This window comes from Phasianus colchicus, chromosome 4 (genome assembly GCF_987193195.1).
Source record: "Phasianus colchicus chromosome 4, bPhaCol1.hap1.1, whole genome shotgun sequence".
Taxonomy (NCBI): Eukaryota; Metazoa; Chordata; class Aves; order Galliformes; family Phasianidae; genus Phasianus; species Phasianus colchicus.
In genome coordinates this window covers 66,798,273-66,824,299 of record NC_143439.1, presented here as the reverse complement: position 1 = coordinate 66,824,299, position 26,027 = coordinate 66,798,273, and the positions used below count along the sequence as shown (strand labels likewise).

The 26,027-nt window shown below is 42.3% G+C and overlaps 2 protein-coding genes and 1 non-coding gene across 4 annotated transcripts in view; 1 reads left to right on the top strand and 2 right to left on the bottom strand.

Moving 5' to 3' along the window:
• Positions 1-7: 7 nt before the first annotated feature.
• PTCD3 (pentatricopeptide repeat domain 3) lies at positions 8-16,264 on the bottom strand. 2 transcript variants are annotated; one of them, XM_031588224.2, is made up of 24 exons: positions 16,133-16,264; positions 15,384-15,433; positions 14,737-14,776; positions 13,574-13,619; positions 12,557-12,625; positions 11,828-11,932; positions 11,544-11,667; positions 10,552-10,670; positions 9,809-9,882; positions 9,452-9,539; positions 9,296-9,356; positions 8,920-9,002; positions 8,102-8,246; positions 7,566-7,616; positions 7,127-7,210; positions 6,770-6,798; positions 6,156-6,259; positions 5,275-5,353; positions 5,103-5,193; positions 4,600-4,685; positions 3,830-3,978; positions 2,967-3,008; positions 1,925-2,083; positions 8-1,210 (listed from the first exon to the last, which is right to left on the bottom strand). In XM_031588224.2, the coding sequence occupies exons 1-24, from the start codon at positions 16,198-16,200 to the stop codon at positions 1,144-1,146; spliced, it is 2,013 nt and encodes a 670-aa protein (XP_031444084.2). In that variant the 5' UTR covers positions 16,201-16,264; the 3' UTR covers positions 8-1,143. The 2 variants fall into 2 exon arrangements, with proteins under 2 accessions (XP_031444084.2, XP_089995931.1); XM_090139805.1 differs by lacking the exon at positions 7,566-7,616.
• Positions 9,079-9,221, bottom strand: LOC116226061 (small nucleolar RNA SNORD94). The gene has a single exon (XR_004166224.1). It is a non-coding gene; the product is annotated as a small nucleolar RNA SNORD94 (small nucleolar RNA).
• Positions 16,265-16,347: 83 nt separating the features above from the next.
• The window catches only part of POLR1A (RNA polymerase I subunit A), a 30,086-nt gene continuing 20,406 nt past the window's right edge, over positions 16,348-26,027 (top strand). The window contains exons 1-12 of the mRNA XM_031588220.2: positions 16,348-16,480; positions 16,966-17,170; positions 17,446-17,595; positions 17,692-17,799; positions 18,046-18,131; positions 18,213-18,322; positions 19,259-19,345; positions 19,924-20,026; positions 20,369-20,531; positions 22,542-22,718; positions 22,933-23,055; positions 23,802-24,029. Coding sequence (XP_031444080.2) covers positions 16,404-16,480; positions 16,966-17,170; positions 17,446-17,595; positions 17,692-17,799; positions 18,046-18,131; positions 18,213-18,322; positions 19,259-19,345; positions 19,924-20,026; positions 20,369-20,531; positions 22,542-22,718; positions 22,933-23,055; positions 23,802-24,029 — 1,617 coding nt within the window. The 5' untranslated portion in view covers positions 16,348-16,403. The remainder of the gene's footprint in view (positions 16,481-16,965; positions 17,171-17,445; positions 17,596-17,691; positions 17,800-18,045; positions 18,132-18,212; positions 18,323-19,258; positions 19,346-19,923; positions 20,027-20,368; positions 20,532-22,541; positions 22,719-22,932; positions 23,056-23,801; positions 24,030-26,027) is intronic.

Genomic DNA, 26,027 nt, shown 5'->3' with positions numbered 1-26,027 from the left:
CTTCATCTCTGTACTAATCCTGTTCTCAGTGAGAATTCACTGATTTATGAGTACAGGTTTAAGTAGACAAATGTATGTAAAGCATGCATTATGGTGGACACAGACCCTGCGTGGTTTTTTTAGACCTGTTTTGCAGTTTCAAAGCAGGTGCACCAAGCTACAAGCCAGACTTTGGTTCAGCCACACTAACATGCAGAGAACAAGCTCCTTCCTTCCCTGGCTCTCACCACTACCTTAATTCTCACCAGCAGTGAAGGCAGTGATGAAACTCAGCACCCAGTAGCTGAAGTGAATGGCTGTAGCTTTGGCTACTTGCTGTTCTGTTAAATTGGTGGTAGAAAAAGCACCAAACAGGAGCTCTGTCTTCAATGTCCCTAACCAGTGAATGTTTACTTCCTAGAGCAAACACTGCCTTCAAACAGCTTCACTCAGCTTTACAAATCTTCTACTGTTCTGCAAACAACACTTTCAGACTTCAAGCTGTAGTTCAACCTTTAGCAGCTGCTGTCTCCCAGTCTTACTACTGACTGATCCCTAAGCTGCCTTCACAGCAGTTAGGACTTTTCCTGTAGCATTACACCCACCAAGGTTTTATTTTTTATGAAGGGAATTGGCTGTTAACTCGTCCACCACTGGGATATGCTTCAGCACAATCAGGAAAAGAACCTTTGCAAGTTCACAATAAATTATCTCAAAAAGCCTACCAAGATTCCTCTGCAAGCTGAGAACAGGCTGCCTCATGGTCTCTCCCAGACCAGCAGCACTTCGTAACCAGCACTTTTTGGACAGAGATTACCAGAATTCAGCCATTTATTAGATGCAGAATCCAGCTGTACAGAGGCTGAAACAAGTGGCAGCTTTTCCTCTACAGTCCAAAGCCTGTCCCAACACCAAACGGATGAGAATTAACACCACAGACAATGAATACCATGTTACTTACAGCATTTACATACAGAGTAAACTTCATATTTAAGTGAAGTCAAAATGGAAGGAATTAAATTCAGCACTGATTTAAGTCCCAGGAGGTCCCAGAGAAGTGCTGCTCAAGCTTCCAACAAGCTGTGCTGCTGAGCAGCCTCCAGAAAGCAGCATGTGTCTCACCAGAGCACTTCAGCTTTTCCCAAAGGAAGGCAGGGAGGACAGCTAGTCATGGTCACTGTCACTGTCGTCGCTGCTGTCACTGTCTGACTGGATGCTCTCCAGTGCCTTCCTGCAGATATTAAACAGTTGAGTTAAAAATACGTTGAAAAAACCTTTGGAAACTTTTGCTTGAAACAAAATATCCAAAACACAGGGTAATCCTGCTCCAAGGAGAACACTATGGGCTGCTGATGCCTATTGCCACAACAGACAGGTCCACCCAGCATTTGGTCCAAGCACACCCATCTTTTTCTGACAAAGCAGACTACTTCAGTTACCCAGACTGGTGGGCCAGCTATCAAGGCTGCAGGAACTTCTATTTGTTTGCTGGCTAGGAGCAGGCTAGGCCTGTCCTCTGAGTGTGACCACAGAAGCTCAGCAACAAACCGCAGTGGTCAACTGAACGCACTGAGGGTTGACCACAAACCTCAGAAGCTGTGAAATACATTGGTGGCCCTTTCCTTGCTTTTATGCACCTGAAATCAAGGTCTTTTCAGAGGCCAGAGCCTGCTCAGAAAAGATTCTGGGGGGGAAAGGTGATAACAGATCTGAGTGGTGTTATTGGTAATTAACCCCACAGTGAAAGGTCACATCATCCCCTTTTAGGTGTGATCAAGGGGGGTTATTTTTTGAGATGTGAAAGAAGCAGTCAACACAAAAGCACATCATTCTGAAAGCAGGTTCTCTCAGCTGTGCTAGCAGAGAAGCCTTTGCACGGGAATTATCCCTCTAACAGCCTGCCTACCATACCCCTACAGCAATACCATAAAGCAGTCCAACTTACTTCTGGTCTTCAGAGAGTTCAAATTCCTTCTCTATCCTGCTTTGTAGCTTCTGCGATGAAGGAAGACCAAGGGACGCTGCCAGCTTTACCAGCTTAATTGCCTCATCTGGAGAATTGGTTTGTTTAGCACAGTTCAAGAACTCATCCATCACCAGGTCACTGTAAGAGCAAAGGCAAAGGGTGGCGGTTCACAGGGCCCCAGGTGAGGTGGCCATGAGCTTACTGCATGCAGCTGCCTTAGAGTGGGAAAGGAGGTGACACTTTTCAGATGACATAACCAGCCCAATTCTGCTCTTGCCAGAGCTGTTACAAGTGCACCTCAGCCTTCAACCCATATCAATGTGATGTGTTTTGGAACTCCTATCCTTACAGAAAGCAGTATTGCACAAAAACAGATGGCAGCAGCTCGCTGTCCAGGATGAAGACTCCACCTTTCCAACAGCCTAAACAACTCTCCTCCCTTTACAGCCCCCACAAGGCCTACGCTGTGGCTAGTAGAGGTACAGAAACAGTAGGAGAACAGTGATGAAATCCCAGACCAGTGTGCCTCTGCCAGAAGCTGCTATGATGTCCATGGGCACAGGGAGCCATTGATTCTAGCTCTGCTCCTCCAGCTCCTTCATGTTGTAGGGCTGGCTCTGCTCCTTTGTTACCTGTGACAGCTGCTGCACATTTGTTGCCTTTCAGCAAGGAAGCAAGCAAGTGTTCACTTGCTGCAGGGGAGCAGGGGACACTGCAACCAAAGAGCTTTCAGATCCATTTATAACAACATGGAAACCACTTTCCTTTCACATTCACAACCCATGAACTACCAACTACAGTACAATCTCAGAGAATTCCTTTCCCTATTCCCCAAACTGACAGAGGGGCTCTGAAGGGACCTGTCAGCATTAAGTCTTCCTTCCAGGCTAGCAGAAGCCTGCAGAAAAGTGCCACTAATGTCTGCCCTTAGATATGGTCCACTGTTATCAGTCACAATGGAAATGCAAGGTCTCAGCAAAGGAGGACTGGGTACACAAAGACAGAAGCTGGATGTACTCACGTGGGAATCCTATTGATTTGCTGGAAATGCTCCATCATGCTCCTGTTCAAAAGGAAAATCAAAAACAAAACACAGGCATAGACAAGTATTAAACCTCTGGGACAAAGCCTAGATGAAACATAGGTGAGTTCTATTTCCTAGAGACACCCCCCAGTTCCAGAAGATCCCATTCCAGATGCTTACAGATGCATCCTAACCTGATATCACTGAACAGCTTAACAGAGAACACTTTTAAATACTACAGAACAAATGACAAACGTGACTGGTGACAAGTTTACTTTGAAATCTTAGATGCTTTTAGAAAGGTTCTTACTAATTTTGTGTCCAAGAAACGAGTGCAAAGTACCTATGTTTAACAGAGATGGCTCAGAACTTCATGTTTGGAGGCTGGGTATTTTAACCAGTATTTCAATTTGACAGCCAATTCTAGCTTTTGAAGCGTTCTAAAAATGTTCATTTCAGTTTTAATTAGACATAGGTCTAATTAAGAATTATACCATTTAAACTCTTTAGGAATTTGGTGAAGAGTTCTAAATATTAGGAAATGGGAAGCTGTAGGAAATCAGCTGTTCTTATTAAAGTGATAGGAAGTCCTATCTTGCCACAAGCAAGTGGCCAACGCTCTATGCCATGCTTACTGTGCTTACTTCCAACCATTTTAAGGACATACAGCTACAGCTTGGTGTCAAAAATGAACAAGAAAATTAAAAAAAAAGCCCCAGCAGATAACATCCCCAGCAGGACTGACCCAAATCCCTTTATCTGCACTAGCATTCCTAGAAAATCAGCCATAAAGATTTGGGTTTTCTGATTACACCTGAGTTACAGCATCACCAAAGAGCTCCTAACAGCCACACACGTACCAAGCATCCTGGATTCTACCAGCCCTGGAAAACACCACAGTGACACTGCCCAGCGCACTGCCTGTCCATTCCACTGGTGCCTGATCCTTCCCGGATTGCTCATGGACTGTTTTGATATCTTCTGCACACTTGGCAAATGCCAATTGAATCTGTGAAATGATCACACTGTTAATGCTAAAACCTCTGCAATTAACGTTATCCACTTCAATGCCATTCCTCCTACATCCTCTACAGATACTGTAGGTCTGCCCCAGCATGATTTAGTTCTGCAAATTAACAGCAGTTGATCTTGGCAGAAAAAAATTTCTCTTCTGTCAGGACAGCTGCTCCCACAAGTCAGGCTCCAAAACAACCTTGGAGAGGAGAACTGTTTTTAGAGACATAAGTCTTTAACTGGTTTCTCAAGATGAAGAGTTACAGCAGTGACATCTTTGGCAAAAATCCCTGAATGCTGCCATAAGCATCCCCAGAGATGTGTTATGTTCTTGCTCAACAGCCCTCACTGAAGGATTCCTCTTCCAAACCCTGGTCCAGAAGTCATCCCCTTCTGTATTTGAGGTTTCTTTACATACTGAAGACAATTGGAAGAGCTCAGCAGATCTGGACAAACTCAGACAGATCTGAAAACTTGTAATAGCATACACACAGCAACTGGATCTCAAAGATCTGGGGATAGTAAGACAGCTCAAGCACAGCACAGCCTAGGGACAGCAACACCGTGTGCCATACACAGAAATGGGAAGACTGGGCTTCTTACTGGGCTTCCTTACCTCTTCAGGGTGCTGATCCCTGCTCATCAAGGACAAAAGTTCTTCCAAAAGATCTCGTCTCTTACTAAACCCTAGCTGTTTCATATCTGTTTAGATAAAGACAGCAGTCAGTAGGATATTTTCTATATGCTAAAGACCATATTTGCATCCTTGTCTCCCCAGCTTAAAAATCAAAGAACAGGCAAAGAATTTACACGAGTTAAACCTGCGCAGTTGCTTAAGCTACTGCTACCTGGTAAGCATTCTGTTTCTCAAGACAACGCCTTCTCATTCTTACTGGCATTTAAACATAGCACAGCCACTCTGACTGGGCAGAACTTATAGCAGAGACTTTCTCTATCAAAGTAACCTCCCCGCTGCACTCAGGAATAACATCCTTCTTGCCAAAGCATCTGACTGCAGCTCTCTGAGCACCACCAGGTATTCCCCAACACCTCCCACTGCGCACTGCTGCCAGCTTATATCTGAGCAATGGCCCACATAGCCACGTGGCTCTCACCAACCTTCCCAGACCGAAGGGATCACTTCCAAGTGGTTGGCTGCATCCAGGGCTTGGAGGAGGTCCAAGATATTTTTAGGACTTGGATAGAAGAGCTGATGAAGGAAGAATCACTTCAGTGAACTGTAACTGTTCTCCACTGTAAAGCTTTAAAGCTTACAGTAAGAAACACTCACCGAAGGGCTCATCTCTTTGTACCATTTCAAGACAACATCAATTTGTTCCATCATACACAACAACGAAAAGAATCTTGACCTACAGGAGGGAAAATGGCTCTAATTCGGTAACAATTACATCACATGAAGCACAGAGAAGGACCAGATTATTATTTTAATTAACTTATAGGAGCATCTCTAGCTACAATGTCTTAGTATGTTTTTCTTCAAATCAGTATATTTTAAGTAGTTAATTATATTCTGCGACTGCAGCACTTAATTACATTAGCAAAGATGATTCAGATGCCATGACTGCAGTCAATTGGCAAAACTGCCTGGAAGTTTGCTGCCTGAATACATTTGTGATCATTACATGTAACAGAGATACAGCCACCACATATGTGCTACTTTGTTGTGGTCTCCTCAACTGCCATCCTAAGTGGATAACTGGACTGTAAAAGATTCAGCTGGTTAGTATAATGTTGGATGGAGATTAAGCTAAACTGAGGAGATGGAAGGGCTGGGTTTACAACCTTCTTTCTGATCCTTCTCTGTCCTCCTGGGCAGGTAACAGTTCTATAATGTAAGAGGGACCACTAAGGAGGTATGACCTTAAATGATGATCATCTCTGACACGTTTTACACATTTGACCTTCTGACATTCTGAACTCATGAACTCACTAACTCCAACATGCTTTATTTCAGTTTGGGGAAGGCCATAAACCAAAAATAAATCCTAGCTACTGCTGTTTTTAAGAGCTTCTTTGTTAACTAATTCCCAAACTGCACACACAATATCTGATGTTTAACAAAGCATCTTCCTACACAATGTTCAAATCTCAGTTTGTACTCAAATTGATAACAACACTCAAGACACTGAATGTCAACCTCACTTCACTCACCAGTACGAATTTAATCGATCCATGTCCAAGAACTTCCAATTGTCTCCCTTCTCCATTGCCTTATTTAAACGATAGGCAAGCTTGATATCCTTAAGATCACAGCACTGCAACAAACGAGTCAGATTTTAAAGCTACCAAATGTAACACTTAACACTTTCTTCCAAGACTCACTTTCACACAGACAAGTAATAGTCTGACAGCAAACATTCTTAACAGAATGCAATTCAGCACAGTGACTGCCTAGGCATCTTTCTTACTTGGGACAAATGAGTGACTCTCCCTATGGGCAAAATCCAAAGCTGCTGAGTGAGCTACCCTGACACTCTTTGGTGTGGAGGCAGCTGACTGCTACTAGAAGCAGGAGGCAGGCACAGAACACAAGCAGCTGTGTAGCTCTGTGTACCAAGAAATGCATGCATCAGGCAAGTTACTGAGAAACATCAAACAAAAAACTGCAGAATTATGTAGGAAGGTTGCAGAAGGTGATGGACACAGGTGAAAAAGAGAATGACGCTGAGAGCTAAATCTTACATGACAGGCTGGAAAACTCACAGACAATCCAGAAAAAGCTATAGGGTTCAAATGATTTTGGATTGCAGAGATGAGTTACTTACCACCTGCATGGCACTGATAAAAAATCTGGCTGAAAGGGAAAAAATGAAGTCTGTTAGTTTCCAGCTTTCAATGAGACAGCAACCTACTAACCCAGCCTCCCAAGGCATAGACATGACATTTTCAATTAGAAACTGAATGCACAGCTAAATTTGACAATATAGCAATACAGGTGATCTGTCTGAGCTTGAGCAGTTTTACAAAAGCTATGTTCTCTTCTTTGACCTAAGGCAGAGAACACATGCAACAAAGACAGGTGTTGGGGTACATCACCCATCTCTTCAGCACACCCACAGCTGCCCAAGCTGTTACAACTGTCCCCTCCAACACCTGACTGTCAGATAGACTGAAATTCATACCGTCATCAGGGTCCTGGGGAGTGAAGCTCCTCTTTTCAACATCATCTAGCACCTCAGAGATGATGCCTGATGGAGCGAGATCAGCTGTGGGACAAACAAATAAGCAATATCACATCTCAGCTGTACTGTGAACTTTGTTGGTACAGAATCTCCTCCACAAAGACTGAGTAGCCTTTATCAACTCAAGAAAATAGGTTTTCTTTTCAGTTTCTGCAGCTAACAACCAAAGCAGGACTCTTTCATCTCTGGAAGAAGTAATGATACTCTGTAGCATTTTGTTCACTCAAGTGGAATCAGAACAGTTAACAAGGCTAGGACTGCACACCTTAGAAGCTCTATGGGAGGTCATAAATCAACTGCTCTTATCCATTGCATTTGAAAGTACTGAAACCAGATGTTACTTGAGATACGCTCACAGACAAGGTAATACTGCACATACCAGTTCTATAAAATATAGAGAGAAGATGATCATACGTTGCAAGGCTAGGCTCTGAAAAGTAAAAAGATTGAAATTACCACAACATTCTTGACTGAGCATTATGCTCAAGCTCTGATTCACTGTCTCCAGGCCTTCTGGTCAGGCACTACTCATAATTTACTCAATCACCCCTCCCCTTTTCACCCTAATGACAGACACACCTCGTTTACAAACACTGTACTGGAAGAGACAGTATCTAAGCATGAACAGTCAGCTGGAGCACCATATTGCTAAGGGACATGTGGTCAAGCTTCCCTGCTCTTCGAATTTAACAGCAGTAAGTTCTATACCTAGTTTTCCTCTCTGCATGTCTTTAGCATGCAAGCTGTTATTTGGGCAAAGCACCCTCCACAACACATCAAATCTGTTGTGCCCACTGCATGCCCACTCCTGTCCTTGAAGAGCTAAATGTAACTAGGTTAACAATAACAATAAACATGATCCTAATTTTAGCATCCAAATACTTTATTCTGGCTGTGGCATTCTGGCTCTCTTACCGATTTCAAGTGCTTCCATCTCCTTTATCACTGGCACAGCCATACTTCTGCCTACCCCACCACATCTTCTCAGAGTCTTCAGTACAGCGTTAAAGGTTCGCACATTTGGCTGCACTTCCTGCTGAGCCATGTGATTCAAGAACATCTTAAAAAACAACAAAATCCTTAGTGCTTCACACATGATGGATCACAGTTTATCATCATTCAAGGAGGCAGAGATATTTCCCCAGTCTAAGCCTTTTCATAGCCTGCAAATGAACAACACTGCCTGAAGTGATCAGTTTAGGAAGAACAACCTCATCTTTAATTAATTTGACTGAGAAACAAGACTACCAAATGACATCACACCAGATCTTTGAGACTTCTGACCAGAACAAAGAAATTGTTAAGTTTACTAACTAATCTTCCTTACTGATGTTATCATCTCATTAGTATTGGAACCTCTAATGTTACTACTCCTCTAAATTCCATTTCCAACACCATTAATTACAATTCAGAGAGGAGCTTTAAACCTATTTTTTAAACTTCCTATTATATTCTATGATTTTACGATCATAATTTCCCAATTACTTTCTGGCCTGGCAGTTCTTGGATCAGTATGTTCTCAGAAAACAAACTGTTCTGCAAGCACAAAGCTGGATTTTGTACACTGTTCACTCCGTAACAGCTAGTTGGTATCTAAACCAGCATTAATTCCTTTGCAGCAGATACTGATTTCTTCTTACAAAGCTCATTTTCAGCATCAGTCTGTGAACAACTGCAAACTTACAATGCAGACTCAGTCCCTGGACTATCAGCCCTTCCCTTTACCTGCTTACCTTGATTAATTCCCATCTTTCCAGGAACCTGTCCTTCAGAAACGGGACTGCTGCAATCAGTGCATTGAAGGTGTGCACATCAGCTAGAAAACATTAAAAAAACAAGCCTAATTCATTCCAACTGACAACAATATGCTGTGGAGAATTACTTGTTGGAACATGGCTCAGTCTTTGGCGAAGTTCTCATGCAAACCTGTTTCCAGTGAGCCAGCCACACGCCAGCTGCACTGAATTCAGAAGTTTGCACTCAGCTCCCATGATCCAGCTGAGGTCCGTACCCCTGCGCCAATCATCACTGCCATGAAAGAAACATTCACATACCCACAACTTCTTTCTACTATTTAGAAGACCATCATTCAAAACAGGAGATGCTTACCCTTGTGCCTGTCATTCAGCAATTCTGTGTACATGTCATAAGCTTTAGCAGAAGCCCCATGCTGGAAAAAAAAAATGAATAAAGCAAATAAACAATCTCCATATGTGAGATTTCACGAGCTGAAAAAAGCCCTCCTAGCACTACAGAGAATTTTACCTTCACCATCCCACGGATCATTGTGCAATAGGAGTGTGCATTCCTCTCTGGCATTATCTTAAATATCCTTTCAGCATTGTTGTTTTCCCTGGAATTGACACACGAGCTCAATGTTAATAAACTCAATAAAAAATATCTTTAGGGCTGGCACTCAAACGCATTCATCTTCACCCTTTGAACTATTCTACAATCACTTTCTAGATCTCCACCAATACTTCAAAAAATTAGCCAATGCAGATGTACTTAAGATTAATATCTGCAAGTATGGACTGCTAGTAAGTCTTTATATCATTTTTCTAATGACAGTGTGAGCGCACAGCACTCTGGAAACAGGAATACTGGCAACACTTCCTGTACCTCCATCTAGAGGCAGATGGGTTCATTCCTCTTTGGGGAGGTCTCTTTGGAGTCTCCTGCTCTGAAGCATTCACCTGAAAAGATTTTTGCAGAAGTGAGTTTCTCAGAATCCAAAGTTATAATTAAACATCAAATGATGTGTTTTATTTACAGAAGTTCAACAGCAATTTTTATGTTACCAAGGATGATTATTCTGAATGAGTTACAATAAAATTTAGACTATGATGTTTAAAAAGTGATAATGAGATTAAGAATACTGTTTGTTACTAAAAATACAAGATGAATTAAATGCATTTGTGGAGTAAAAGGAAATAATTACATCATACAAAGTATAAAACCCTCTCTCTCTCAACAACCATCCCAGGGACAGGTATTGCCAAACATCTACTGCTGCATCCAGGGACTGATTCTCTGAAGTGTCAACAAGGAGCCCTCAACTTCATTAAATCTTCATTAGAGAAGTCTTTGGAGGTGAACAATAAAACCAAATCTGGCAGTGGGAACAGGCACTTAAACACAGTTCAGTAGAACTAGTCAATACCAGGTTCCAGATATTAAGTTCAGCTGGTAGGTCAGACACAAGATTTTTATAACTGCTGTATTTCTAGGAGATGCTGACTGCATCTGACCTGCCTCACACCATCTGCCAGGTAAATGGGTACAGGGCAAAAACCTTGAAATCACCTTCATACACTTTTGCAACTTAAAAAAGAGAGAAATAGAGCTCAACATCTTTTTTATACCTCTGATTCTTCCAAATCCTCTTTTTCTTTGGATTCCTTTTCCTGAGTAGATTCTCCATCTCCATAAAAGCATAACAAATCTAAAAGGCTGTTTGTGGTCTCCAGAGATACAGGCGTACCTATAGGAAATAATGATGTTCAGCAGTCACAAAGAAATGAAAAAACATCACCATTCAATGTACAGCTGTAACAGATCACTATTTTCTCTTCTGACAAAGAAGTTCTCTAGCAATTCCGTGAAACGGAGGTATGAAATTAACACCTTAAGGAACCTACTTATAGTAGAAGACAACTTCAGCAGTGGACATGAGTATTTCTTTTTCTGTTAGTGTCATTGAATGAGTTTTCCTGATCAAGTGGGAGAAGGCAGTAGCAGCTGGCAGCCCAAACTGCGAACAGCAACTAAAATGTCAGGTGCTTTTCCTGACTACAGCTTGCTTTGAGACTACTGGGCGATTCACTTCCTACAATACAAATTTAAAACAGACAAATGAGCAACACAGTTGTGAAATTGCCTCCATACAAAGCCCAGACATCCTCCAGTGGTAGTTATTCTGTGCAAAGAGAGAATTCTATCTTCATGCATGGGTCAAATGATGCTTCCTCGCAGACAAATTCAGACAGAGAAGTGGCAACACATGAACCAGCTACATTTCTCATTCAAGGTGACTATCTCACATTAGCCTGTGCCACAGAATCACAGAATGGCTAGGGTTGGAAGGAACCTCAAGGATCATGAATCTCCAACCCTCCTGCCACATGCAGGACCACCAACCTCCACATTTAATACTAGACCAGGCTGCCCAGGGCCCCATCCAATCTGGTCTTGAACACCTCTAGTGACGGGGCATCCACAGCCTTTTTGGGCAGCTGTTCCAGCACCTCACCACTCTCTCCGTAAAGAACTTAAAGAACTGTGCCAGCTACCAAAAGAAGTTTTTGCACGATTTAAGCAGAGCTCCATCCTGGAACCTGGCAGGTGATGATCATACCTGCTTGCAGGAGCTGATCAAACAGGTCCACTGAAACTTTCACCATTCGGAGGTTGATGCGCTCTTTCAGAGCTTCCTCACTCACACCTTCAATCTGAGGTGTACATATCTCAGGCATCAAACTCTAAAAGCACAGAGGACAAGTCAAGCATATGCTCCAACCTCATCATTGCAACACTAGTAGTTAGCAAAACCAACTGTTTACCGTTAGTTTTGGCCCAGTCTTACAGTTGATTTCACTATCTGACAACACACAAATACAACGAAAACAGCAAAAAGCTTACTGGTATATTAGGTTCAGCAAGAATCTTGTCAAAAAAGTGAGGAAATTCCTTAATAATATATTTGGCAGCATTTCTCCCAGACTCCTTCGCCAATGAAAATAGACGCTGCATAGGAAAGAGAGAACAAGAGTTTGATGAAGCATGTAACTATAAGGTTGAGAGGAAAGAAAAACAGTTTCCATAGCATAGAGGGGTCCAACGGGACCAAATGAAACTCTCTCTTAATAAAAGCACAGGGAAAAGATGACATTCCAAATACATTTTCTGGTATTATAACAAGGTAAGAATGTCTGTTCCTTAAATTAGACTGTAATATACTTCTCTGTTACTTAGCCATGGATCAGATACCTCTCACATTAATACCTCAAGCACAAGATTCTCTTCTTAGACATGGTGTGATTTCTCTCTATTTTATATCTACGTCCGCTGGCATCATCCAACTTTAATCCACCCAGCTGTTCATTGATAAAGCTAAAATTCCCAGGGGTTGACTAGGATGGTTAATTAATCACATGCTGTTTGCGTAGTAACAAGCATACCAGTAACTACTTGGTTTTAAATTACACATAATTCAACTTAAACTGCAATCACAAAGTCTCTACGTAGCACTGATTCACATTCTATATCCAATGTATACAAATACAGCTACAATGAGTTAAATGCCTAGCCAAAGAGTTACAGCAGGATTCCAATTAGACAGCTATCAAGGTTTTTACAGGAAATACTCACAGCAGTAGCTGAATTTCTTGGCATAAGATAAGGGTCATCCTGGAACATATAATGAGCAGCAGTAGGATCCTGTAGAAAGGAGAACCCAGGACTGAAACTTTTTGTTATGTACTCAGGCACAGTGCCTCATGGAATGGAGACACTACGAACAGCTCCACCATAAGCACCACCTCAACTGCATGCTACAAGAATTCCACTCTCAGAACAGTTCAGCTATTTGGAAACTGTTCAAAAAGCATTTGCATTATGCACACACGCGGGCTAACAGAGCAACCACAAAAGGGTCTTTACTATAACAGGGCAAGCACTGAGTGCAAAGAAAGTAAGATCACCACCTCTAACAGTCTCAGGAGACCTGGGATGATTTGCAGAAACTTAGAATCATAGAATGGCCTGGGTTGAAAAGGATCTCCAAGATTATCTGGTTCCAAACCCCCCGCTATGCGCAGGGTCGCCAACCACCAGACCAGGCTGCCCAGAGCCACATCCAGCCTGGCCTTCAATGCTTCCAGGGATGGGGCATCTACAACCTCCTTGGGCAACCTGTTCCAGTGCTTCACCACCCTCTGTGTGAAAAACTTCCTCCTAATATCCAACCTAAACCTCCCCTGTCTCAGTTTAAAACCATTCCCCCTTGTCCTATCACTATCCATCCTCGTAAACAGCCATTCCCCCTCCTGTTTATACACTCCCATCAAGTACTGGAAGGCCACAATGAGGTCTCCCCAGAGCCTTCTCTTTTCCAAGCTAAACAAGCCTAGTTCCCTCAACATTTTCTCATAGAAGAGATGCTCCAGCCCCTCCTAATTTTAGCAAAAGCCTGATCAAAATGCACAGTCTTCACTGGTAGTTGAGCAAAAGTGAGCTGAGCAAAAGTGAAACTGTTAAAAAAACCAATGTATGAGTTCTGCCTTCTATTTCTGGCTAGCGTAGAAGTCAGAGCCTTCAGAGTGACAAGTAGCATGCAAAATGATGCACAAACCTACCCCTATCCGTGATCATAACAAAACTACTCACCCTTTTTACAGTAGAAGCCAATGTTTGAAGAACTGCTAGTTTATCCCTAGGTGAAAACGAAGCTTTCATTAATACTAGGTTGGAGATTTTTAATGTTAGGCAGCGTAAGTACAGGACTGTAAAGATTTTCAGTTCTAAAAAAAAAAAAACAGGCGTTTTGCTTCACTTAGAAAACATCACTTTTCACGATGGGATGGAAAATTCAACTGCAAGAACAGTCCGTCCTCGAACCACAGGAAAGACAAGACTGAGAAAAAAAAAACAAACAAACAAACAGAAAAGAATTCAAGCCTTCTGCTATGAACACTGCCTTTATTATACGTTACCAGAGAACGCACACAAAGAACAAAGAAAAAAATCTCTGGAATACTCTTCTCAGAGCCCCTTAAAGAGTACCCCAGCTGTGAAGATGGATACATGCATTCCTCTCTTCTACCTATGGATCCTTAAGACTTTGGTTATGTTTCAGGCAAACAAGAAACGGAACACTGAAAGTGTTCAGGTGGAGGTGGTCTTATTTGGAGCTTCCACGCAGACATCATTTGGCTATCAATTTAATTTCTGTTGTACTGTCATGCAATTTCAGAGTAAGTCCTTTAGAGTATTAGGAGAATCCCAACAAAATAGCTTTTGTTCCACTGCATCATTTCTAAACAGGATTTTAAGCTGCAGGTTATCAATGGCCAAGTTTCTTCTGTTGAAAGAAGCATACCTACATGCAGGTAGCCAAATTAAATTAATTTCTCATGAACGTGATCTTTAGAAAAGTAACAGAATAATACTTTTAACTGCAATCCCTGTAACTGTTTCCAAAAAAGAGGGCAGGAACAGAGTATATATACTCTGCACAAAGAGGAAGGATGACAAATATTCCTAGAGCTCTCAATCAGAAGCAAATCCACTACTAGGACATTAAGTCTAAGAGTAGAACAACATGATTTCTCTTTTTCAACACCTTCCAATGAAATACTAATTAAAGCCAACGTAAACAACAATTTTTTTCTTCTGCTCAGAAATAAAAAGCATCTTTCAGTAGTTAGCAATGTAAGACTGTCTTCTGCTACAAACAAGCTTCAATCTCATTCACAGACAAGATTAAATTTAGCTGTCAAGCAGTAATGCTTTTTTCCAGGCCATGACACGTTCCCATAGTACACACTCACCAAGTTTTCCTTCGTGGGAGCACAATTTCTTCTCGAGCATCTACAAGAAACAAAACCGTTATTAGAAACTAATAGAAAACCCCAACCTAAGGAAAACCAATGATTTAAGCTAATATAGTCAGAAGTACTTAAAGTCTTTAAAACCACAGTGTGATATAGACCACTACATCAGGTAACAGACCACTACATCAGGTAACAGACCACTACATCAGGTAACAGAAGAGGCTGGCAGCAGAAGTCCTGTCTGTAGACAGGATCACAACCCCGAGTTTTCTTCTACCTCAGAAAACCTATCCACACTCATAAACGTTTCCTTAATCATCCTTGTCCCATATCTTACAGCTTGAGCCACAGATCTTCTCAGTCCTCTCTGGATTCTCAGGACTAAGTGACAACTCCTTGTAATTGGATGTTGGGGATATCAAAACCTTATTCCATTTCAAACAGTAATTGGGCAGCTCATGGATTAGATGTGGATAGCTGGCTGGAGTGAGGGGGACCAAACAAATTAAGCCAGGAAATCTCTGTACAGTGAACATGTGAGCAAAGTAAGGAGGGGAATGATGGCACTCACTATCTCCTTTGTATGACAGACTATGCTGTGAGGAAGCTGGAAAAGGAAGGAACTCGTAATTACAGCATCATACCTTCTGAGTTTTCAACAGTCTTCCCAAGAGCTGTATTAGTAGAAGAGCACCTATAAACCAATCAGAGTTTTGAATGAATAGAGGTCAAACTAATAGAGCAAAACTATATTAATGAAGTTCTGGAGTACAAGTCAAAAATTTGCAATTGATTTTGGGGGTACTGTGACTGCATCTCAGTAAGCAAATCCTGAACATGAATTAAAGAAGCTAATTTAGGGCAAAAACTGGAACAGGCTGCCAGAGAGCTCGTGGAGTCTCCCCTGAAGATATTCAAGACCCTGCTGGATGCTGTTAACATGCCTACATGCTTTAAAGTGACACATAACAACTGCTCCCATTTGCTAGGTATTTACTTTACAGGCCATGCCCTCATCACCTCAGACACAAGCCACGCTTTGCCCACACGCAGCACAGCAGGCACAGGAGCCTTTCACTCGAGGAACACCTTTAAATCAACCCCAATCTGCCGCTTAGGCAGGTACCAGGCCACTTTAACACCTCGAGCCCAAGCCTGTGGTGCGAAGAGACCCAAAAGAAAACTCCACACAGACAGCTGGGCCGCTCTGCCCAGGCCGCCGCACGCCTCCCCGAGACCGCACTGCGCATGCGCACAGCCCCCCCCCCGCACACATGCTGACAGCGCCGCGCAGGCGCGCCTTTTCGCGCCCTTTCGCGCCTCAACTCCCCTCAGAGTCCCCTCGCTGCCATCGCTCCCCTCTCCTCGCCCTGAAGTAACGGCAGAACCTTACCGGCCGCACCGCCCGCTCAGCGACACCACTCGATGCCAGGAGCTCACCCCTACCCGCCGTGCCGCCATGCCGGCCCTCGCGCAGCGCTTTCTGGGAAGGAAGGCGCTCCCACTCCTGCGGCGGCGGCGGACGAGCTCTCCGTCCCGCCTCCCCCCGGCTGTGCGTGGTAGCGCCCGGCCCCGCCTCTCCCTCCACCGCTGGGACCGCGTGCTTCCGGCCTCGGCTGCCCAGCGGCTCCGAGCGCCGTTTCGGAGAGACCTGCCCGTTCGCCATGAGGCCGCCGAAAGTGGTGCCGTGGTGGCGGTTCGCCAAGGTCTCCTTCGGGTTGTACAGCGCCGAGGAGATCAGGTGAGGATCCGAGGCGCGCTGCGTCCTGCCGCCTTCCGGCCGAGCGGGGCTGCGTGCACCGCCTGAAGGACCGCAACTCCCAGCGTGCCTTGCGCGGCGGCGGCGGACCGCGGCTATGGGCTGTGGGCGCGCTGCATGCCGGGATGTGTAGTCCGCCTGCGCACCGGCCGCAGTAGCAAATGGCTCCGCCATGGTCGCCGAGTGCTGGGGTGCTGCGTTCCCTGTGGGGAAGACGGAACAGTTTTATGGCACGGGGCAGCCGCTGACGTTACGTGACTCCTCATGCAGTTGTTAAATATATAAGAGATGTATTTACTGTGGTGTAGGAAGCCGTATCGATATGCCCTGCGTGCCCAGCACGCTTGCAGAAAGGTGTTTTCATCGGTCCGTGTCAATGCAGGCTGTAACATTAAAGCGTATTTCCTTTTTTTTTTTTTTTTCTTTTTTTTTTCTGCCACTGATTTTTTTTATCGTTTCTACTTCAGGAAACTGAGCGTAAAAGCCATAACGAACCCTCAGTATTTGGATAACGTGGGCAATCCTTCTGTTAATGGATTGTACGACCTGGCTCTGGGGCCTCCTGATTCCAAAGAAGCGTGTGCAACCTGCATGCAGAACTTCAGCAACTGCCCAGGGCACTTTGGCCATATAGAACTGCCTCTGACTGTCTACAACCCTCTGTTTTTTGATGTATGTATGCTTAATTGTTGGACACCATCCCTCACGTTAGTTGTGAGACAACAACTACCTACTTTTATCAGTTTCCAAATGGGCATTCAGGTCCTGTTCAAGCTCACAACAGAGATATTTGTGTATTTGTACCTGCAGGTCCTCGTATACCAGAAAACTAGGTCATTGTGGATGATACTTGACTACTTATATAGCATTACTCTTGAGTGACAACACATATGCAAGCTAATAAATCTTCCAGAATAACTTTTTTTTCTTCTCTCTTTTTGTTCCAGAAACTATACCTTCTAATTCGAGGTTCTTGTTTAAATTGTCACATGCTGACATGTACTCGAGCTGTGGTTCATTTGCTGCTAAGTCAGCTGAAGGTTCTGGAGCATGGGTTGCTTCATGCTGTCCATGATCTTGAAGTCATCTTAAATAGGGCAAGTAGTTTGTCTTTCTCCATTCATTTTTTTTTTTTTTTTTTTTTAGTTGATGGTGCTGTAATTACAAACCTATCTATATTCTATTTCTTTCAGTTTTTAGAGCAAAGTGCAGATGCGACAGCTCTAGAAATTGAAGAAGAGTTAAATCACCATGTTGATGAAATACTGCAAAGTCAAGAACTGAGCGATCAGTGTTCAAATGTAAGTAGAATCAGCGCTCCTCTTGGGACCTCAAATTTTGTCTGTATAACATAATAATGTGCAGAGGAAAGTCTGTGTTTGATTATGCAGGCTCTAGAATTTCTTCTTGAGTTTTGAACTGTCTTACATTCAGAATAAAATATCTAAAATGTGTAAAAATATTTTCTCCCCTGGTCCAGAGTTTGAGTAATGATTAGCTCTGTATGAAATGTGTTTTCTTTTCTGCTTTCTGTTTTTGCTCACCAGGTGAAAAATGTTTGTGAGTGTAGAAATAGATTGATATCCCAGTTCTGGAAAGCACATATGACTTCGAAGAAATGCCCAAACTGCAAGTAAGTTTGGCTACACGAGGAATTAAACAGGTGGTGTGAAATCAAGTAGTGTAAGTCTCTTTTTTTCTTTTTTCCTTTAAGATCAAGGAGATCACTGGTGCGAAAAGAGCATAACAGCAAGCTGACAGTAACTTATCCTTCTACAGTGTTTCATAAGGCAGGAGAGGAAGGTGTCATGGATGAACCAGTAGGTAAGATGTTTGCCTTTTGCTCAAATATGTTTGCACTTACTTGCCTGTAGTTAAGATGGACAGATTCCTAACAATGAATATGAGCTTTTGACTTCTGTATTAAAAAAAAAATAATCATAAAACAAAGGGAAAAACCACAGTAAGTTCAGCAGTAGGAGATTACCCAGTTTCCATTAAATTCCAGGTGTCTGCTTTAGCATCCTATCTGTGACACATTCAACAAAGGCAGGAAAATGTAGATATCCCAGGGGTACTACTTTTGAGTGACAGCTGTGACTCCATGAGGTTGTAAAATACTACTTTGGGCTTTCTATCTCTAAACTCCTTAGAGCAGCTCCCAGTCTGGTGGCGTGTTTTGTTATCTTAGTGCTTTAAATAGTTGTTCAGGAGAGTCAGGGGAGTTGCAACAATTAGAATAGCTTGCCTTATTCTTGTGGACACTTTTAATGTCCGCGTGTGAAGTATTATTAAGAAATATTTCCCTCCTGTCAGCCAACAAAGACCAAGGTATTTCAGGTGAATCTTGGTCTCACTAGTAATTCTTGAGTCCTGCTTGTGTCTTTTCAAGCAACAGGCGACTCTTCATTTTTGTTTTGATCTGTGGATGTGATTGAAAGAAGTGGTACAGTTTGCTGTTAATCAAATAAAACGTGCTTCAGCTGTTAGGGATGAGCTTTGTTTTGTTTACTTTTATGTGACCACTATATATATAAGGCTTACTTTTTCAGTACTGAGAAGACTCTTTGATTGATGTGTTTGCTTTTAGGATATGAAATTAATGACACTACTTTAAAGAGGGTAGCACACCAAATAAATACATTGGTTACTATTTTCAATCTTTCCTTTTGCTGGAAACACCACTGTAAGGAAAAAAAAACCAACCCTTTCAAACTAACTTCTTACTCTCACCGCTCTCCCCTTTTTCTTTCTTTTTAGCTATTGATGAAACTCAGTTAGGGAAGAGAGGATACCTGACACCAATGACTGCCAAGGAGTTCGTCTTGGCTCTGTGGAAGAATGAAGGTAACATTTGTTCCTGTGTGAATTCCTTTTTCAAATCTGTACCTTTTCACTTAAGAGCTCTTGGTTGAAAGATAGATTTTTAGGGATAAGAAGGGCTGGTTCCTAGTAAAGGGAGAGCATTTGGTCACCTAGTTTGATCAGCTGTTATCAAATTGCCATTTCTCAAAGCTTGGTTGTTGTTTATGGAGAATATGATGTCTGTGTGGCTCTGTGTTTACTATTCCCCATGGTTTTATTGGTTGAAGACTGAATGGTTTGAGTTTCCTGTGCACTGAATGTGCATACAGTTGGAAGGAAAAATTCATGTTGTAGTCACAGCCAGTAGCTGTGAATCTTTCTTCCAGCTCTTTTGACATTTTTTCTTCTGTTATGCTCTGTATTCCATTCATAATTGTTTCTAAAAAAAGATGTGACCAAAAAGAACAATAGCATTCTTTTTAAAGTATTTTTGCCTAAATGTTTTTTTAAACAAGCTCTCTGGTATTTAACTTGGCAGAGTCTTTTGACTTGATTGACCGAGCGTATCTGGGGGTTTGAATTCCCAAACAAAAGCAGTAATGGTGTGTTTATCTCTTCAGGTTTCTTTCTGCGTTACCTCTTCCCTGGGATGGATCCCCATAAGGACTCAGCTTTCAGCCCAGATATGTTTTTTTTAGATCTGCTTGTGGTTCCTCCTTCAAGGTAAAAATTTCCCAGACAAGCACAAAAGAAGTCACGGGGTTTAGCACGTCTCCTAAGGAGTCAGAAGATGCATACTAGTTTTTAGAAAAGCATATTTTGATATTAGTATTTCAACTTACAGAATATGTGAATATTACAGCTGTGTGTGCAGTAGAATTTCTTGTTATGAAATCATTCCTTTTTTATGACTGCCTCAGTGTAATAAAAGAAGTTTTAAATGCTCACTGTTAGTTCATAAGTATTATGTTTCACACATTGAAGACTTAAGCTCAGAATGCTTGAGGCTTATTATGTTACCTTCTGGCAATGTTAATTTTCTAAAATGATTTTGATCTGCTGTAGGTATCGTCCTGTAAATCGTGTTGGAGACCGAATGTTTACAAATGGTCAAACTGTGAACCTGCAGGCTGTCATGAAGGATGCCACCCTGATCAGGAAGCTCTTGGTTTTCATGGCAAAAGAACAATGCCAGCCAATTAAAATTGCAGAAGACAAAATCCAAACAGTAAGACTTGTTGGTTATCGTATTATCTGCTTTTTTGATATATGGTTGCAGTTCATGGTAGGCTCCTGTTCATGCTGTTCCAGTAACAGGTTTTGCCTGGGCTGCTGGAATGTATGCTGCTAGATGTGTTTTCCATAGATATTTTTCCTTGTGTCTCTTTCTACTCAGCTATCTGGTACAAAAGGTAAAACACTTTATGTATGCTTCCTTAATGCTGGTTTTGTGTTAGACTACTCTGTGAGACACAGCGGACTCCTGTTACTGGAAAATGAAAAATGTACAGCAGAAACAGTTTAGAATAAATCTTCAACATCTTATTGAATGAAAAATGGTGGAGAGGGAAGCTACTATATCTCCTAAGCCTAGCAAGGCCACTAAGATAATCAAAGGGCTGGAGCACCTCTCCTGTGAGGAAGGGTTGAGGGAACTGCAATTGTTTAGCTTGGAGAAGAGAAGGCTCTGGGGAGACCTCGTTGTGGCCTTCCAGTACCTGAAGGGAGCATATAAACAGGAAGGGGAATGGCTGTTTAAGAGGGTGAGTGATAGGACAAGGGGGAATGGTTTTAAACTGAGACAGGGGAGGCTTAGGAGGAAGTTTTTCACACAGAGAGTGATGAAGCACTGGAACAAGTTGCCCAAGGAGGTTGTGGATGCCCCATCCTTGGAGGCATTGAAGGCCAGGCTGGATGTGGCTCTGGGCAGCCTGGTCTGGTGGTTGGCTGAGGGGGGGAGAGGGAATGTTGAAACTAGATGATCTTTGGGATCCTTTTCAACCCAGGTCATTCTATGATTCTATGAAGTGTAACCTTGGTTGTTTTTAACCATAAAAGTAATTATTAACAATGCTTGCTTGCTTCTAACCAGTTCACGTGATAATATAGTAGGAATGAAGTGTGTCACTATTATTGATCCAAGCTATGTGGCTTCATACTATTTTTCTGTATCAGTATTGAGAAGCCTTGCAAGGAGAAAACTTTGGTGTTTAGGCTGTGAATCACAAGGTTCCTCCACAGAGGGGGCTGACTGTAGGTTGGACTGTGAGCTTGCAGAGCTGTGTAATCACTCATTTAAATCATGAGAGCCCTTCTGAAAAAATAACTGACATACAGTGTGCAACTGTCTGTGTGGAGTTTTAAGGCATGTATCCTTTGTCCTTGAAATCCTCACTTTGAGAACTGTGAAGAAAAATAAGCTAGATTCAGTCTGGATTACATATCAAGCTTTTGCTTGGTTTTGTTCTGTCTTACGGTTATCCCCCTTTTTTTGAGTGTCATCAGTGTTCCAGCTATTTGCTTCCATTGATATGAAGCCTAATATTTTTTTGGAAGTCTCTGATTTTGTGTACAACTGGAGGAAATCCTGTATTTTTGACAGATATGCTCACTGCAATGTACTGCTCTACAAAGGAAGAAACTTGTATCTTATTTGGAGTAAAAAACAGTGCAGGTTAACCAACATGTTAACCTACAGAGCAGAAACAAATCATAAACATGCTGAATGCTTTTGTTTTGGATTTGTTTATAAATTGTGTTAAGAATTCTTTGATATTGGATGTAATTTCAGCTGGACGTGGTTTACATCCTGAAGGGTTTTCAATATGTTTTAGTTACTAAGAATGTAACCACTAGGTGGGGATGTGCCCTTAAAAAGTGTGTACAGACTTCTGGACTGTGAGAACAAAGTGGTGCAAGCTTTCAGATTTGTGTTTTTATTTTAACACTTGGCTTTCCAGTAGCATGGTGGTTCTTAGCCCCACACTGACTAGCCAATAAAAAAGCTAATTTAGATAGAGGACTGTTTACTAAGCAATCAGTTATTAAAGTGCTGCTGGAATATAGCTGCGATCTTTGGAGGTCTCTTTATGTTTCTAAATCTTGACATCAGACCTCTCTGAACACTTAACTGTAACGACAGTGTTAAATTAATTTCATTGATGAATTGCATTTGCTATGTCATGTGATAATCAGCAAGTATTTTTTTGTTAAATCCAAGTCTTCTCTGTTTCTGTAGGAGACAGGTGAGGAGAATGATGAGCCTCTGGACCGTTCTGTGCTGGCAACAATTCCAGGACAGACCATTGCAGACAAGCTTTATAACGCTTGGATTCGTCTTCAGACCCATGTCAACATTGTGTTTGACAGTGACATGGACAAACTAATGACTGAGAAATACCCTGGTATTCGTCAGGTTGGTAGCAGGAGGGTCTTAAACTTTGGTCTTTGTGTATCAGTGGCAGCTAAAGGGAGAGAAATGGAATAAAATGGAATAAAAAATAAGCAAAATATTTGTGCTCAGCACATTGGTGTTTTCATGATTCTCATTGCTATAATGTCTTGAGAATCTGCCTGATGTTGCATGCTTTTATTTTTCACCATTCAATTGTTAACTTTTGTTTTCAAAGCTATTAGAGAAAAAGGAAGGACTGTTCCGCAAGCACATGATGGGAAAACGTGTGGATTTTGCAGCTCGATCAGTCATTTGCCCTGATATGTACATTGGTACCAATGAGATTGGCATTCCCATGGTAAGAAGAAATAAAGGATTACAAACTTATGATACTGAACTGTACAGCAGTGCTTTCAGCTCCATAGTAAGCAGTTTAAAATGGAGAGGTTTACTGATTTTGCCTAGACTTTATTCCACCTTAGCAGTGTGTTAATGAAGGAATATTGAAGAGGAGGAACTTCTTACTGTTATACTCAACATTAAGCCTAGAAAAGAGGATGGAAAAAGAAGAGCTGCCCTTGCTTCCTTGGTTAATGAATTAGTAAAAGTTTCATAAGTAGGTTCTGTTTCAATGTTGATCTTTGTACAGTGTATCCTGTAACAAGCCTGACAGCCTTAAAGAAAAGCCCATAGGTATGTTACAGCCTTCATCCTTAATGAGTCTCAGAGATTAAACCAATTCTGAACTTATAAACAATCTTTTCTGCTTGCCTACATGAGAACAGTGAGCCTGATGATTATGCAGCTTTTACCTTTATTATAAGTTTGTTTGCAGAATCTAAAACAGTGCTTTTTTTTTTAATTACTAATTCAGTGTTTCTTTTCTGCTCCAATTGAGAATCATAAGGCTTTAGTTTACTACTCTTAAAGTGCAGATTTTTAAAGCAGAAATGCATCCATTTGGCATAACAATAGGTTGAGAAAGGATTTCTATTTATATTTTATGAATTAACAGACAACCCTATTTTCTCAGTAACTTGTTATCATTTCTAAAGCAAAAGCTGAACAACTAGTTGTTTCTCTCCTCTCTTCCTTCCTGTCCAGGTATTTGCTACCAAACTCACCTACCCTCAGCCAGTCACTCCCTGGAATGTCAAAGAGCTGAGGCAGGCTGTCATAAATGGCCCAAAGGTTCACCCTGGGGCTTCCATGGTTATTAATGAAGATGGGTCTCGTACAGTGCTGAGTGCAAGCAGCTTGACCCAGAGAGAAGCCATAGCTAAGCAGCTCCTCACGCCTTCTTCTGGTGCACCCCAGTCAGGACTGAAGATTGTGAGTACAACAAAGGCTTGGCTTATCAGAACCCTTCACTTTATGGTAGGGTTTTTTGTTCTTGCTAGTGATTCTCAGGCCTGCTCACAAAGGCTCCCTGGGCAAGGTTATCTTGTCTTTTAGCATGTGGCTTGGGAAAGGTTATGGTGCTATGTGAGAGGAAAAGCTTTGTGTTGTTTGGAGTTTTAATAACCATTTTTTCATCCTCAGTGTCTCTTAATGTGCAGTGTATGGCATTCATCTTGCCAAGATGCTGAACAGTCATTCTTGTAGCTCTCTTACAGTTTTTGGGTAGTCTTAGTAGTATGAAAAGTAAAATATTGCTGTACTTCATTAATTTTGCATTCCTCTGCTTCCCTGTCTTCAGGTAAAGTTAGTGGTTTTTTTTAATCTCCTTTTGAAATATTAAAGTACTTCGTTTGGAGCAGTTTTGATAGTAGCTCAGGTGGCTGAAATTCAATATACTAATAGAGTAGATATGACACAAGCAGTTTGTATGACCTGTTTTTCATGATGTCATTGCTCACTGACAGAGCTGCACGTCCAAGATCAAGGATGGTGACAGGAACTGCTTTTGGTATCATGTGAAGTGAGAGTGCATGAATAGTATATATCCTGTTGACCAGTACAGTGGTTTATGGAGAGGGTGTCAGCTCCCAAACGTTTGCCAAAGAAAACTCTGCTTTATTTGTTTTTAATTTGTGTGACATTTGAAACTATGGTTCTCACATTTGTGTACCGTGGCAAAAAAGCACCTGTGAATTGCTGTGCTAAAGCTAAGCTTTTATTCAGTAGGTTTTGTGAAGGGATTTTATTTTGGTGTATGTTTTCAGGGCTGAGAATAATCCTTCAGGGCTACATAGAATCCTACATGTGGTAAATATGTAATGAAGGAAAGGAGTTTTTTGCAGGGCTCCCAAATGTAGGCTCAGACATTTAAGTTTGGGCTCCAGTTCTGAACTCTGGACATTTCTAAACAAAGTACTAGCTAAAGTCAATCTAACATTTTCATAGAATGGCTTGGGTTGAAAAGGATCACAATGCTCATCTAGTTTTAACCCCCTGCTGTGTGCAGGGTCACCAGCCACCAGACCAGGGTGCCCAGAGCCACATTCACCCTGGCCTTCAATGCCTCCAGGGATGGGGCATCCACAGCCTCCTTGGGCAACCTGTTCCAGTGTGTCACCACCCTCTGTGTGAAAAACTTCCTCCTAATATCTAACCTAAATCTCCCCTGTCTCAGTTTAAGACCACTCCCCCTTGTCCTATCACTACTCACCCTCGTAAACAGCCGTTCCCCCTCCTGTTTATACGTTCCCTTCAAGTATTGGAAGGCCACAATGAGGTCTCCCCAGAGCCTTCTCTTCTCCAAGTTAAACAATCCCAGTTCCCTCAACCTTTCCTCATAGGAGAGCTGCTCCAGCCCTCTGACCATCTTAGTGCCCTCCTCTGGACCCGCTCCAAGAGCTCCAGGTCCTTCCTGTACTGGGGGCCCCAGGCCTGGACGCAGTGCTGCAGATGAGGCCTCACAAGAGCTGAGTAGAGGAGGACAATCACTTCCCTCTCCCTGCTGACTACAGCTTTTTTTAATGCAGCCCAGAACACAGTTGGCCTTCCGAGCTGCACATGCACACTGCTGGCTTATGTCCAGCTTCTCATCTGCCAGGACCCCCAAGTCCTTCTCCACAGGGCTGCTCTCAAGGAGATCTTCCCTTAGTTTGCATAAATACCTGGGATTGCCCTAACGCAAGTGCAGCATCATGCACTTGGCCTTATTGAACCTCATGAGGTTTTCCTGGTCCCATTTCTCCAGTCCAGGTCCCTCTGGATGGCTTCCCTTCCTTCCATTTTCTTTGCTTGCAAACAGTTAATTGCATCTTCCTTAAATTACACCCTATTATAAGACCCCAGACTGAGTGTTGCAATGAGATTGGCAGGGGTGCTCACAAGTTTTGGTGTGATTATTGAGAGCTGAAGTGGAGAGTAGTAATTTTGGGG